This window comes from Dreissena polymorpha, chromosome 1 (assembly GCF_020536995.1).
Source record: "Dreissena polymorpha isolate Duluth1 chromosome 1, UMN_Dpol_1.0, whole genome shotgun sequence".
Lineage (NCBI taxonomy): Eukaryota > Metazoa > Mollusca > Bivalvia > Myida > Dreissenidae > Dreissena > Dreissena polymorpha.
This window is the reverse complement of record NC_068355.1, coordinates 193,478,491-193,493,710: the sequence shown is the minus strand read 5'-3', so window position 1 is coordinate 193,493,710 and position 15,220 is coordinate 193,478,491. Positions and strand designations below refer to the sequence as shown.

General features: G+C 35.4%; 1 protein-coding gene across 1 annotated transcript; it reads left to right on the top strand.

The window, feature by feature from the left end:
• The first annotated feature begins 2,702 nt into the window (after nucleotides 1-2,702).
• On the top strand, nucleotides 2,703-14,889 carry LOC127865413 (uncharacterized). The gene is made up of 2 exons (XM_052405332.1): nucleotides 2,703-3,185; nucleotides 13,857-14,889. The coding sequence occupies exons 1-2, from the start codon at nucleotides 2,848-2,850 to the stop codon at nucleotides 14,887-14,889; spliced, it is 1,371 nt and encodes a 456-aa protein (XP_052261292.1). The 5' UTR covers nucleotides 2,703-2,847.
• The last annotated feature ends 331 nt before the right edge of the window (nucleotides 14,890-15,220 follow it).

The window sequence follows — 15,220 nt, the reverse complement described above, 5'->3', positions numbered from 1 at the left end:
AGTGTAAGAAATTCCGGACTACTCTCTGTATGCTCAAACGACACAAATTGTGGCCCTGTTACAATTACGCGTTACAATCCATCTCGCAGAATTTCACTTTCGCCTCCAAGATGAGAAGACAATCATTAGCGAAATGGTATAGTGTCACGATAAGAGAAAATCGTTTAATTATCATACCACAATGTTTGCCGTACTTGGTCAGCACGTCTGGAAATCATTCCTTAATGTGTGGATAGGCTGCCATTATTAACAAGTTTGCTATTTTCAATTCAATTTTGTATCAAAAAGCATTGTTCTTAAATGTGGCATTTTCAATTCGCAATGAGATTTGTAATGACCCTCGTCATGCGAAAATGGGTCTTATTCCATATGCGCCCATCATATAAATAGCCCACTCAGCTCTCCCTCCTTCTGGTAAGGAGAAACATAACATATTGAGTGATTTTAAAGCGAACAGCACCGCCTATGGCCTGACTGCGCAAAAGCACATGTTGAGTTTAACAAACGCTTGCCGAAACGCATAAGACCCATTTTCGCATGACGGCGCTATTGACGTGTGATTTAAATGTGTCGAAAGAAAACTGCGTTTAAATCAAATATAAACATACGATATATTTCGATAGTGAAGAAAGATACTCATAACAAGGCATATGAGGACACATATGAAGTGCTCTCCTGTAGTATATTTTTTATTTACTCACACTAATGTGTGGTTTGACAATGCTAACACACATTTCATGCGGTGAATATGCAGCTTACAAGTGAAAAACACAACACAATAGTTTAACTTTTGTTTAATTGTATTTAATTATTTAGAAAAGTAAATTGCTAACTTTATTTTTAAGTCAGCGTATACGCCGACTACATTTTTAAAAGACATTTATTGTTATAAATATATTTAATATAATATATTAAGTTGTTTTCGGTTTTAGCGATTTAAAAGCATTTTCGAGGTTGCCTATAGTATGCCTGTACTAATTGATGAACTCATATCCAACTGTCTATGTATTGAGAACTGTGAATATAAACAAGCTTAACCTTCTACTAACCTTCTACTATTGCATTCGTATTATTATTACAAATTGTTTGTTATATTCGGGTTTAGCAATTATGAAACTTTTTTTTGTCTATCGTATCGCTGAAGTTATTGTTGAACTTATGTTCAACGTTTTATAAATTGAGAATATAAATAAGCGTCAACTTTTTCCCGAATCTCTCAATTTACAACCTGTACTACGTCATTGAGTTGTATGCGAGAGCGTAACCTATTGCGTTGTTATAACCCGTAAACTTTCCTTTGTTTATCGACATGCGCATCTATTAATAGCCTCATATCATGAATGCCAAAACACCCGCGAAAAAGAACCACGTGACCAAATAGGACGAAAAACGCAAATACCATGCGACTACGACTTTTATTATGTAAGAACGCTCCGCAATTCCTTTGAAGCCGGAGCCTTGTGATTGCTATTACGTAAATAATTGACCTCTAACTGAAGTAAGCAAAGGAAACGCAGCACCTAATTGACCCATTCCTTCTATGTGCGAAGGCAGATTGAATTTTACTAATGTATGGTTTGCCTATTATAACACACATTATACTGCGGTAAATGTGCGACTAACAAGTAAAAAACACTATAATTAAACTTTTGTTTTGAATTAAGTTATTTAGAAAACAAAATTTCAAACCTTATTTCAAAACAGCAAGACTACATTTTTTAGAGAATATTATTGTTATATTTAAATGTTTTTTAACAGTTTCAGCGATAATGAAATATTTTTTTATGTTGTCTATCGTATCCCTGTAATAATTGTTGAACTGGTGGTCAACGTATTATTAATTGAGACCTGTGAATATAAACAAGCGTAACCTTATACTGTTGCGTTATTCTCACACGGACTCCCCTTTGTTTATCGCCAGCCTCAGATTTATGAACGAGCTGAGCGAAAATACTACGTCACGCACACGCAACAGAAAGTGGACTATTTTAATCATTCATAAACAAGCGCCTCCGCGACATGTACAGTACGATCATTGTTTATTGATTCTTTTCTATAAAACACCGTTCGAAAATATTGAATGTAACACGATATTAATATAATGTTTCCATTTGTGAAAACACATAATTGGAGAACTCAAACCTCTTGCATAAATTATACAACTCTTTCTTGCGCGGATACGCAAGCGGGTATTGGGTTAATCATACCTAGGCCATATCGACCTGAATTTCACATCAAGCACTTTAGACGGTCGCTAAAGCGACCATCTAAAAATGCTCACCTTTCCAATATTAAGAACCCAGTGGGACGAGGGATAGAAAGAGACAGTCACATGCGTGAGTACATTTCAACCCATGCGCATTGCACGCTTTTTTCGCATAAAATCAGTGGAGCGATTCAGGGCCATCATGACCCTCTTGTTAATACTGTATGAGGGAAAGGATCTGATATTGTAATAAAATTGGTTTATGTAAGAACCTGCTTAATATTATCATTATAATTCCATGTTCATAACATGTCATTTATTAGAGCAATTAAAAATGTGGTGTGTTAAATAATTTGGTTTAAAGGTTTTATCTAGCCAGCTTGTTTGGTACAGTTTAAACTCAAGTAATCAAAACAGACATTACCCAATAGTCATGTGACAGTGTGCATAGTTACACTGTTAACCTCTATCATACAAGCGCCATTTGACGGTTAACTTGGGCGCTGTTCAGTTAGAAATTTCATATCACTTGTCTATGTTTAATAACATTGTGTGGGTGTGTGTAAAACATATGCTTGGACATAACTATTTCAAGTTATTTCAGATTGTAAAATCTTGTTTGTTGAAAGTGAATTAACAAAATGGCGACATCTGGAATTTCTAGAAATTCTGATGTGGTTATGTATTATTGTTGTACAATCTGCAAAACAGAGCGGTCTGTAGAAATAGATGCAGATTTTTACTGTGAAAAATGTCTTAAATACTTCTGCAGAACATGTATAAACTCCCACAGACAGCATGGTAGGTGGTTCTATAAAAAATCTCCTTATGGAAAGGATAAAATAAGGAAGTGGCCACTTTCTAAGAAGATGGAGACTTCTCTTTTAATATGCATCATACACAAGCGTGAAAAGTTAACAATGTTCTGCCCGGACCACAATCATCTGTGCTGCTCTAAATGTGTTGAGCTTAATCACAGGTAGCTAAAATTATTGCTTATTTTATATCAGTATAAATTACTGCATTGTATAATTCAATTACCATCATCCATTTTAATTTGTTTGGATTATTGTAATATTAGTTATATAAGTATTTCCAAATCAGTGCATGTGAACAATTTGTTGTTCAGCTTTAATTTGTTAATTTGTGTTTGTTAATAAATAACTCTTCAATGGTTCAAGTATATGGATTACAAGATATTGGCCATATTGCAGCAAAAAACATAGTGTAAAAAGTCCTTCACTGAAATGACTAAATTATAAACTCTTTCTTTGTTGTTTCAAGTCAAAATGGTAAATGCAATAATCATGATGGACCTAAAGCTGTGACAATCAACAGTTAATGAACAGTAAATTTCTCATAAATAATGTAATGACTCCCATGCGGCAATGCGAGCTTTGTTTCAGAAAAACCTTAAATCAACCTGCCTGTATAATGTCTGATGCATGTATTCCTTTACCCAATTTACATGTATGAAGGATATACGTCACATTTAATGGCTGAATGTTTGAGCCTGCATTTCTTAACTCACTTGAGCTTAACCTGCTCACGGTGAGCTTTTCTCAGCCTGATCTCTTTATGTTGATTGTTCTTTGTCTGTCCAACAATTAGCTAATGAAAACTATAGAGGCGCCACATGTATTGCCCAATATTCATGGGACTTGGTAAGAACATAAATTGCCTCTATGATATTTCTGCCAAATTTCTTTCTTTAATGTGCCGAACTGTCGTACCTGACCAAAGTTTTTAAAACAGGTCCGATTGAAAATGCTTTGTTGTCGGTTCACATGTCCAGTAAATAATTAAAGAGCAAAAGTTTCTTTATTTCATAGAATTAAAACATGAAACTAAAAAGCAAGCTTGAATGAAATATGAGCAGTACAAATTACCTCGTTTTTTTGTTAACAGTCATGAAATGTTACTGCACATGCGCACCGAACACTTTCTCCTATGCAAGTAAATGTGTCAATAGGTTTTACTGTTAAACCAAAACATGTTCTGCAACTCAGGTCGTTGTATTCGGGTATTTACAGTTGGTGTTGATATTTATTTACGCTTAATAGTGCTTTTTCATTGATTTTTATATCTTTGTGGTTGGTTTGTTGATATTTGTAGTTTAATTCTGAGTTTGCATATAATTTCCAGACCGGGAAATGTATGTCATTGAAATATTGTAAATACCTAGAATTGCTTTTAAAACTTAGTCTGTAAAATTATGTAATTGATAGCAACATGTGTTAAATTATTTGAGGTACTTCATTGAGCCCTTTCAAGTATAAAGGTGATGTTTTTGTGTAGAAATAATTTATTTACATTCTTCAGTCATCGTGACACCTAACTATAGGCATCTGAAAACATTGGTGTTAACAGAAATGTGCATGCCAGTATACAATTACTGAATTTTCAATTGAACACTTGCATTGTCTTTAACTTCATTTTGGTTTAAATATTTTTCTTAAGAATACTGTGATTGTGTTGTGATTTGTTAGTGTTAATTGTTCAGTGCTGTGTTTATTTTTCATTTCATTTTTATGCCCCCGGAAGAGGGCATATAGTGATCGTACTGTCCGTCTGTCTGTCCCTCACTTTGCGTTTAGGTTTTGAAAAATGCTCATTACTTCTATGTCCCTTCAGATGTAACCTTCATATTTGGTATGCATGTGTATATGGACAAGGCCTTTCCATATGCCTCAACATTTTGACCCCTGTGACCTTGACCTTGAACTTATAGGGTCCGTGTTTAGGTTTCGAAATCTGCGTTTATGTTTCGAAAAATGCTCATAACTTCTATCAAAACGTTTATAGGGGGCATATGTCATCCTATGGTGACAGCTTTTGTTCCAATTATCATTATGTCAATAAATAAAAGTTGATGATGTGATGTATAGGTCTTATGAATCCCAGTCCGGTCGTAATTTTTTTTTAAGTCAACAGGACCCAATGTCCTGTGACCTTTAAATACTTTTGGGAATGTCTGGTTTGACCGATCTTCATTAAGATTTTTCAGAATATGTGTATGCCCCCCTTCGAAGAAGAGGGGGATTATTGTTTTGAACATGTCGGTCCATCCGTCTGTCTGTCTGTCGGTCCGTCCACCAGATGGTTTCCGGATGATAACTCAAGAACGCTTAGGCCTAGGATCTAGAAACTTCATAGGTACATTGATCATGACTGGCAGATGACTCCTAATGATTTTCAGGTCACAAGGTTAAAGGTCAAGGTCACAGTAACTCGAAATAGTAAAATGGTTTCCGGATGATAACTCAACAATGCTTAGGCCTAGGATCATGAAACTTCATAGGTACATTGATCATGACTGGCAGATGACCCCTTTTGATATTTCAGGTCACTAGGTCAAATGTCAAGGTCACAGTGACACAAAACGTATTCACACAATAGCTGCCACTACAACTGACAGCCCATATGGGGGGCATGCATGTTTTACAAACAGCCCTTGTTTTCTAATGATATAGCTGGAAAGAGGGACATGTTTCTGACATGCCGATGGTGATACCTTGCAAACACTACATATCACATTAAAAGATCACCTGAGCACAACATTCTCATGGTGAACTTTTGTGATCAAATTTTGTCCATGTTTTGTCGCCCCTTGTTCATCATCAACATTTGCCTTTTGAACACTCAAGGATGGCATTTGTTGGCAAATCTTCATAAAACTCGTTCAGAACATTTTGTCATAATGATATCTCGGCCACGTGTTAAGTCTGGTCATGTGAGGTAAAAACTAGGTTACATGAAAAAACAATCTTGTGAACACTATAGAAGACACATTTATTGCCCATTTTGTTATGAAACTCTTTGTCAGAACATGTGTCCAAAGTATAAACCTAATATATTTAAAACTGGGTCATGTATGGTTCAAACAAATAGTTTGTAAGACACAATTTAAAAGAAGCCTGTTCACACTCGAGAGGCCACATTAATTGTCAATTGAAACTTAGTAACAACATTAATCCTATTAAAATCTTAGACATATTTCATACGTCCTGAAAGCTCAAGAAGAGTAATACTGTATCAGATATTCAGTCCGACAACCATATTTGCCAGATCAATACAAGATATACATGTAATCACTTCAACATGTTCGTGGTCTATCACTTTGTATTGAAATCCATGTCAGGGGACATAACATTATGCATATATTTTATACAAATAAATACAAACTTACAATATGCATATTATAGGTAAAAACAAATCATTTGTTAATGTACGAATCACATTACTCACATGTATTGTCAAATCTTCATGAAACTTGGTAATAACATTTATTCCAATGATATCAGTGGATCAGTGAAGTTCCAAACTGGTCCTGTTGGATGTAAAACTTGACCATTACGTGAAATTGAAGAATAGGTTTGTTAACATATTTCAACTTGTAGTTAACATTTATTTCTAATTGTTTTCATGACACTTAGTAATTTTTGTCCCAATCATATCTCAGACTAGATCAAAACTGGGTAGGGTGAAAAACTAACTCACAAGGTCAAACTGAAAAAAACTCTGATAAAACTCTAGAGTCCACACTGATTGTATAATCCTCGTGAGAGTATTTGTTCCAATGATATCTCAGCAGATTTGAAAACTGTAGAAGTAATAGCATTTGTCCAAGTTCAAAACAAGGTCACTAGGTAATATAAAAAGAAAAGACTATGAACACTGTAGAAGTAATATATGTTTCCTCAATAATATTGACACTTGCTTAACATTGATTTAAGTGATTTCTCCGCAAAATAAGATATTATTTATCTTATTTTGGTGCGGGCAGTTTTGCTTATGTTGCTATAGTAAAATCAGTTTAACACTAAAGAAGTCACATGTGTGACCCACTTTTAATGAAACTTGCTCAACACATTGAAAGAGTGTGATATCATAATATGTGTTCTGAATAAAAAGATGATGTTTTGTTAAAAAAAATGACCACCAGAGGCAGTTTTATCACCAGACCAGGAAGTGCTATTGTAATCACCCTTTGTCAGGCGTCCGGTGTAGTTGGTGTGCGGCATGCAGTGTTAGGTGTCCGATTTGCACCTTTTTGTTACCACTCTAGATGCAACATGTGTAATGTATTATCGATGAAACTTGGTCAGAACGTTTATCTAGACAATATTAAGGCCAAGTATGAATCTGGTTCATGTGCATACAAAACTCCATCATTGAATACGCCTGAAATCAGTGCCAGAACTTCACGTTGCATGCAGCACAACCATGTATATGATTCCATTACAAATCGAATGGTTGGCTAAGAATGTAGGCTTATTAAATAAAGTAATTCCGATGTTTTTCACATTGCCATTGACCACATAAAACTTGTCTTTTATGCACTAGTTGAAATTCTTCTGAAAAATGGTTTTAAAAAGTTATATGGAAAAAAGCACCACTTACCGGTGTGTTTACATCCATTAACATCAATTTTTGAACCCCATAAAGTCCTGTAATCCTGCATCCTGAATATGTGTCAAGGCTGAGTTCAAATGTTTGTGTCATGTGCGTGTAGAAAGTAGATTAGCAGATGAACAATAACAAATCATTTGTGCCACTACAGAGACCAGATTTCATGACTCAATCTGGACAAAACACAGAATGTGTATGTTCACAATATCTAGGCCAAGTCTGAAAGTAGATCAGATGCGTCTAGAAACAATGTCACCAGGTCAAATCTTTTACTAAATTCCTACCACTCTAATGGCAACATTTATGACTCATTCTTAATGAAACTTGATCATAATGTTTTTGTTGACAATACGATTACAATGTTTGAATTTGGGTCAATTTGTGGGGTCAAACAATAGACCACTAATTGAAGTATTATACAATTCATGTCCAGGAAACTCAGATAAGCCCTTAAGGTCCATGATATACCCCTTTGGTCATAATGTGTTTGTCATTAATTCTAATATGACATGAGGCCTACATTCTTTATACACAGAAGAAAGGCAAGTCTGGGCTATTATGCAAGCAATAATGATAGGAACTTAACAAGAATTTTTGCAAAGCTTACATTTTATGGAGTCGTTTGCAGTCATCATATGTTGAAGTACAAAGCCACGGAAACAGTGCTTTTTATTCACATAACGTTTTGTCCTTCGCTTTCTGGCTGTCATGCTTCTTTTTAGCTCACCTGAGCACAACATGCTCATGGTGAGCTTTTGAGATAGCCTTTTGTCCGTTTGTGCGTCGTGCGTCGTCAACATTTTGCCTTGTGAACACTCTAGAGGCCTTTATTGTCCGATCTTCATGAAACTTGGTCAGAACACTTGTCCCATTGATACCTCGACTGAGTTCGAAACTGGGTCAAAAACTAGGTCACTAGGTCAAAAAAAAGAAAAACCTTGTGAACACTGTAGAAGTCACATTTGATGCCAAATCTTCATGTAACTTTGTCAAAATGTTTGTCTAAACCATATGTTAGTTGAGTTCAAAAATGGTTTCAGTCCGTTGGAAAACATGGCCGCCAGTGGGCGGGGCAGTATTCCTAATATGGCTATAGAGAAACCTTGTGAACACTCTAGAAGTCACAATTTTTGCCCAATCATTATGAAACTTGGTTGAAACATTGGTTTCCTTGATATCTCGGACGAGTTTGAAAATGGTCCAGATCGATGAAAAAACATGGCCTGCAGGGGGCGGGGCAGTTTTCTCTATATGTAAATAGTGAAAACATGTGAACACTCTGAAAGTCACATTTTTGGTCTAATCTTCAGGAAATTTAGCCAGAACGTGTGTTTTCTGGATATGACGGTTGAGTTTGAAAATGCTTATGTTTGCTTGAAAAACATGGCTGCCAAGGGGCGGGGCATTTTTCCTTATATAGCTATATTTGGCTATAGTTAAATCTTGTTAACACTCTAGAGGCCACATTTATTGTCCAATCTTCATGAAACTTGGTCAGAAGATTTATCCTAATAATTTCTTGAAAGAGTTTGAAAATGATGCCCTTTGGTTGAAAAACATGGCCGCCGGGGGGGGGGGGGGCATTTTTCTTTATATGGCTGTAGTAAAACCTTGTTAACACTCTAGAGACCACATTTATTTTCCGATCTTCATTAAACTTGGTCAGAAAATGTGTCCCTATAATATCTTGGATGAGTTTGAAAATGGTAATCTTTGCTTGAAAAACATGGCTGTCAAGGGGCGGGGCATTTTTCCTTATATGGCTTTATATGGCTATAGTAAAATCTTGTTAACACTCTAGAGGCCACATTTATTGTCCAATCTTCATGAAACTTGGTCAGAAGATTTATCCCAATAATATCTTGGAAGAGTTAAAAAATGATGCCCTTTGGTTGAAAAACATGGTTGCCAGGGGGCAGGGCATTTTTCCTTATATGGCTATAGTAAAACCTTGTTAACACTCTAGAGGCCATATTTATTTTCCAGTCTTCATGAAATTTGGTCAGAAGATTGGTCTCAATGATATCTTGGATGAATTTGAAAATTATTATGTTTGCTTGAAAAACATGGCTTTCAAGGGGCAGTCTTCATGAAACTCATTGGTCAGAAGATTTGTCCCAATACTATCTGGTTATCTCAGGTGAGCAATTTTGGGCCTTTCAGGCCCTCTTGTTAGATTCATCCTCCAAAATAGATTCCAATATTGGAACAACACAATGTTTTCGTACATCGAACTGCGCCGCACTGTTTTTGCTAAAGTACGTATAAAGGTTGTCTTGCGTTGATGTTTTTTTCAACAGTCGCCCAACACGTGCAGACGCCAATTTTCCAGCACCAAAAATATAAACGGATTGTTTGATTAGCAAATACTACAATTTTTGCCAATATTATAGAGAACCAGTCTGATTGCAAATAAGTGACACATCACTCCCTTTGTAAGGGGTTAACATCCTCTTACTTTTTGGAAATTTGGTACGCGGCCGAAAAGAAAAAAATGTGTAATCAACATTTATGAAGGGTACTTGATACGCATGCAAAATATTTGTTATGCGTATTTACATAATTTAATTTGCGTATTTCCGCAAAAACGCCCTTTATCAAGAGTGCTCATTAAGGCCAAGTTCAAAGTTTTGTTTCATTTGTGTTTTGAAAGTAGATTAGCAGATGAACAATAAGAAATCCTTTGTGCCACTACAGAGACCAGATTTCATGACTCAATCTGGACAGAATATGCATCTTCACAATATCTAGGCCAAGTCTAAAAGTGTGTCACATGCATCTAGAAACTATGCCACTAAGTTATATCTTTATCTAAATTCTAACCACTCTAGTAGCAGCATTAAAGACTACACTGTAACTCCAATACAACGCGGATGACGGGGTCCAAGCCACGCAACAGCGTTATAAACGGACAGCGTTATAAGTTTTGAGCTTATTTATTTAAGGGGCTATAAAAACAGGTAAAGTATAGCCTATAATATAGGTCCTGTGTATCGTCATGCTGTGTTGTCATCCGCAAATACATGCATATAAACCGAATCGAACGATAACAGTATACATACCGCTTTTCTAATGTGCACATTTATCCGATAATCCAATATAATTACATCACTTACGAAAAAATAATGTTTAACATTTATGACAAGAAATATGTCTACGAACTTCGTAAACAAATTCATATGCCTACGCCATTTTTCAGAAAAATTAGGACAGTGCATTATGGGACACAGCTTTCATTGGACGAGCGAATTATAATTTAGATTGAATGCAACACGATACATGTACAAAGAAATGTTTTATTGCGTCATACGCAGCATGTAAAAAACGTGCTTTCCGTGGACTTTCTGATAACGGGCAAAAATTTAAGTGCATCTCTGTTAACAATTACACTGCGTTAGCATGTAAATAAATCGTCAGGATTTTTAAATTTATTTTTCGTATACGTACTGAAACATTAAACACACACAAAGATATTTTTATTTATCAAGCATGTGTAGCATATAATAAACGATAACACACTTACACAGCCATAGTTTATACAATAAAATACAATACACGATAAATACAAAACATAAACAGGTAATCTTATTAAATAACTTTAATTTGATAATTATTCCGCTTCCACTTGCCTTATTGAAATTAGCGCACCGAACCGCTCTCTGATAGGGAATACATGTAATAAACACCGACTCGCGAGTTTTCACACCTTTAATGACATTACACAACAGATTAACACCAATTAGCTGTCGAGTGTCGTTTAACCTCTAATCGATTAAAATCAGATAAACGGACGGATAAAGCAATCAAGCTGTGATCGCCGGCTTCTTTGAATTTATGAAAATACATGAAGTTGCATAACATGGATTTGAATCAGTATGGAAGGTTGGAGAAAAAAACGGAATCCATGGACCCCCCGCGTTTTATTGGACACAGCGTTATAACGGACCACACTATATTGGAGTTACAGTGTAATTCTAAATGAAACTTGATCAGATTGGTGTTTGTTGACAATACAAAGTCCTTGTTTGATTTTGGGTCAAGTAGGGTCAAATAATAGACCACCAATTGAAGTCTTCCACAATTCATGTGCAGAAACTCAGTTGAGACCTTAAGAGCCATGATGACCCTTTTTGTTCATAATGAGTTTGTCATTTATTTTGATAGGGCATGAGGCCTACATTCTTTATACACAGAAGAAAGTCAAGTGTGGGCTATTTTGCAACCAATTATGATAGGAGCCAAACGTTTTGGAACTAGTAGAGTCAAAGAAGTTGTGTCATAAATGATAACATGTTTAAAATCAAGTATACTTTTGGAAAATCACTCGAAATTCATCCCCTGCCTTATATTAGATGATAACAAGAATTTCTCGCTTGACTGAAGTATATGGACTCTCAATATTTGTCAATATACTTGTGATTTGTACCATAAAGGTGCCGAATTGGTTGAGTGTATGTGCTAGTCCATTGTTAATTTTTACAATATTTAACAATAACTATGCTATCACACAATTTTTCCAAGTGTTATGTTCACCATTTTGGGGATGGGGCCGGGTCACTTTGGATTGGGAAAATTTACAGCTATTTGACTAACATTTTGAAACTAAAGTGGTTGTTTTGCTAAAAAATGCTTAACATTGAGAATACAAGTGGTTTCAGTATTATATTTACTAAGGTTGAACTTAAATGAATTGGAGTTGAACAAAATATTTAGATGTAAAAAATGTATTTATTTGGAAACCTTCCTTTGGGAATTGTTTAGAACCATTTTGGGAAAAACATACTTTTGTTTCCATTGTGAATTGGGCTGATTACCGGACCCGATTCTGAATGAACAAAAGCCACACTTTCGTCATATATATATTAATGAAGCTTATGCCATTCTGTGCAAGAAAGGAATTAGTTAATAGGAATAAGGTTCTCATAATATATAACCTTTTAAAAATAAGAATTTTATAGTAAAAGCTTAATATCAACGGATTATGCAAAAACATATTTATATTTATATTTAGATTTTCATTTCGTAAAATAATTATAAATACAATCTACATAGCTTTATATTATACACATGCATACCATTAATGACATTACTATAGACTGGTTGTATCAATATAATGCACAATGTGTTGTTCAGTGTGGTATGCATTATTTCCCAAACGCACAGTAGATAGATATATATGTATTTATTTATATATTTTTATTTTAACGATAATGAATATACATGTAGTATTTCTTCTAGAAAAGTAACATTGTGAATGAAGGGAACATGCTTTGTTATTGGCTGTGCCTATATAGCTCATCTATTTTTTTTTTAAATTATGAGCTATTGTCATCACCTTGGCGTCGGCGTCCGGTTAAGTTGTGCATTTAGGTCCACTTTTCTCATAAAGTATCAATGCTATTGCATTCAAACATGGTACACTTACTAACTATCATGAGGAGACTGAGAAGGCAAAGTTAGATAACTCTGGCTTGCATTTTGACAGAATTATGTGCCCTTTTATACTTGGAAAATTGAAAATATTGGTTAAGTTTTGTGTTTAGATCCATTTTATTCCTTAAGTATCAAAGCTATTGCTTTCATACTTGCAACGCTTACTAACTATCATAAGGGGACTGTGCAGGCAAAGTTATGTAACTCTGACTGGCATTTTGACAGAATTATGTGCAATTTTTATACTTGAAAATTTGGTGAGGTCTTGTGTTTTGGTCCACTTTACCCTTTAAGTAGCATAGATATTGCTTTCATACTTGGAACACTGGCAAACTATCAATAGGGGATAGTAAAGGACAAGTTGCATTACTCTGGTTGTCATTTTTACGGAACTATGGGCCTTTTTTGACTTAGTAACTTTTAATATATGGTTAAATTTTGTGTTTAGATCCACTTTACTTCTAAAGTATCAAGGCTATTGCTTTCAAACTTCAAATACTTTCATGCTATCACGAGGGTACTGTACCTGGCAAGTTGAATTGTAATAAATGACCACACCCCCACACTATACACCCCTCTTCACCCCTCCCTCCTTTGTGATTGAAATTGAGATAGGTCCCTACACATTTAAAAAGAAAAATAGATGAAAGGTTTGCACCCGCAAGGCAGTGCTCTTGTATTTGTTATAATGGCCCTTTAAATTTGTATTATAATTAAAATAATTTAGGGGCTAGTGTTTGGTATTTTCCAGTTGATAACTATTAAATCACTTACTGTCAACCATGTGGGTTTGTTTTTTTTTCAGACGATGCTTACAAGTACATCCATTACCTCAGGCTGCCACAGGGAAGTCAACCGACTTCAAGAACCTGTCTGTCAGTACGGAAAATGCTCTTTCACAACTGAAGCATTTTCAGGCGTATCAGGAGGATAGAATGAAGTCTCTTAAGGTTTCATACAAAGAACATGAGAGGCTTATTGTGGATGGTTTGCGTCTGGAAATAATGTCGTTTTTACTCCGATGTGAAACCAGAACAGTTCATTCACAACACAAACATATGCAAAACACAGTCATTAACATGAGACGTGAGAAAATCAAATATTTATTAGCAGATTTTGAGAAAAGCACTATTAAGGAGAAGAAAGATGAGCTTAACCTGAAACAAGCTTCTCTCAAGGTTTGGAGAAACAGCTGCATCAGGCTTCACTATGAATTGTTCCATCTCCATGTAGCCATACCGAAAATACTGGGTAAACCTGAACTCTCTTTTATTGCCAGTAAAAAATGTCTGGAAAATATACAACAATCTGATATATTTAAAAAAGAAAACATTTCAAACAAGGTTTTCACTGTGAATGGGAAGTCTGTCCACAATGTAAAAATGCCAAGTGAATCAAACACATGTCATATCACAGCAGTATGTGCTCTCCCAAATGGACAGGTCCTGGTTGGAGACTACGATAATACCAAAGTCAAGCTTCTGGACCAACAGTACCGTGTGGTGGGCCACTTGGATGTAAGGGTTAGGCCACAGGACATGTGTCTTATCACACCCACTGAGGTTGCAGTGGCTATGTCGAATAAAGAGGTCCAGTTTATCACAGTAAGCCAGAGCCAGCTTGCCAAAGGCAGGAAGCTTAAGTTACAACATGAATGTACAGGTATTGCCCTCAACCAGGATGACCTATATATCTGCTCTGGTACTGCTCTGTACAAGTTCACATTGAGTGGCGAACTGGTCTGCAGACTTTATGAAAATTCATCAGCTGATTTTACAGGTAAGAATCATGGTGGATTCATTCTAATAACATGTGTGATATGTACAGAGATTTTCTAGCCATTTTAAGAAAAAGAGTCTCGTCAAATTGATATTTTTAAAATCGATAAAATGGCACATTGGGGAATTTCGTTATTGACTAAATGGACCGATTTTTTCTTAACAATAAATATTCGGTCTTTTCGAAACTAAGGGCAAACAAGAGTTGTCTCGCATTCAGGTAGGTATCGGGTAACAAGTAAACGAACCAAACGAAAACAAGTTATCATATGCTTCTCAGATCTCTAAAATCGTAATATTTACTGTTCATTTCAATTTACGTATACAGTTATTTCTTTATTGATTGATATACTTATATACTAGTTTGTGTACATTAGTATTTTAATGCTGT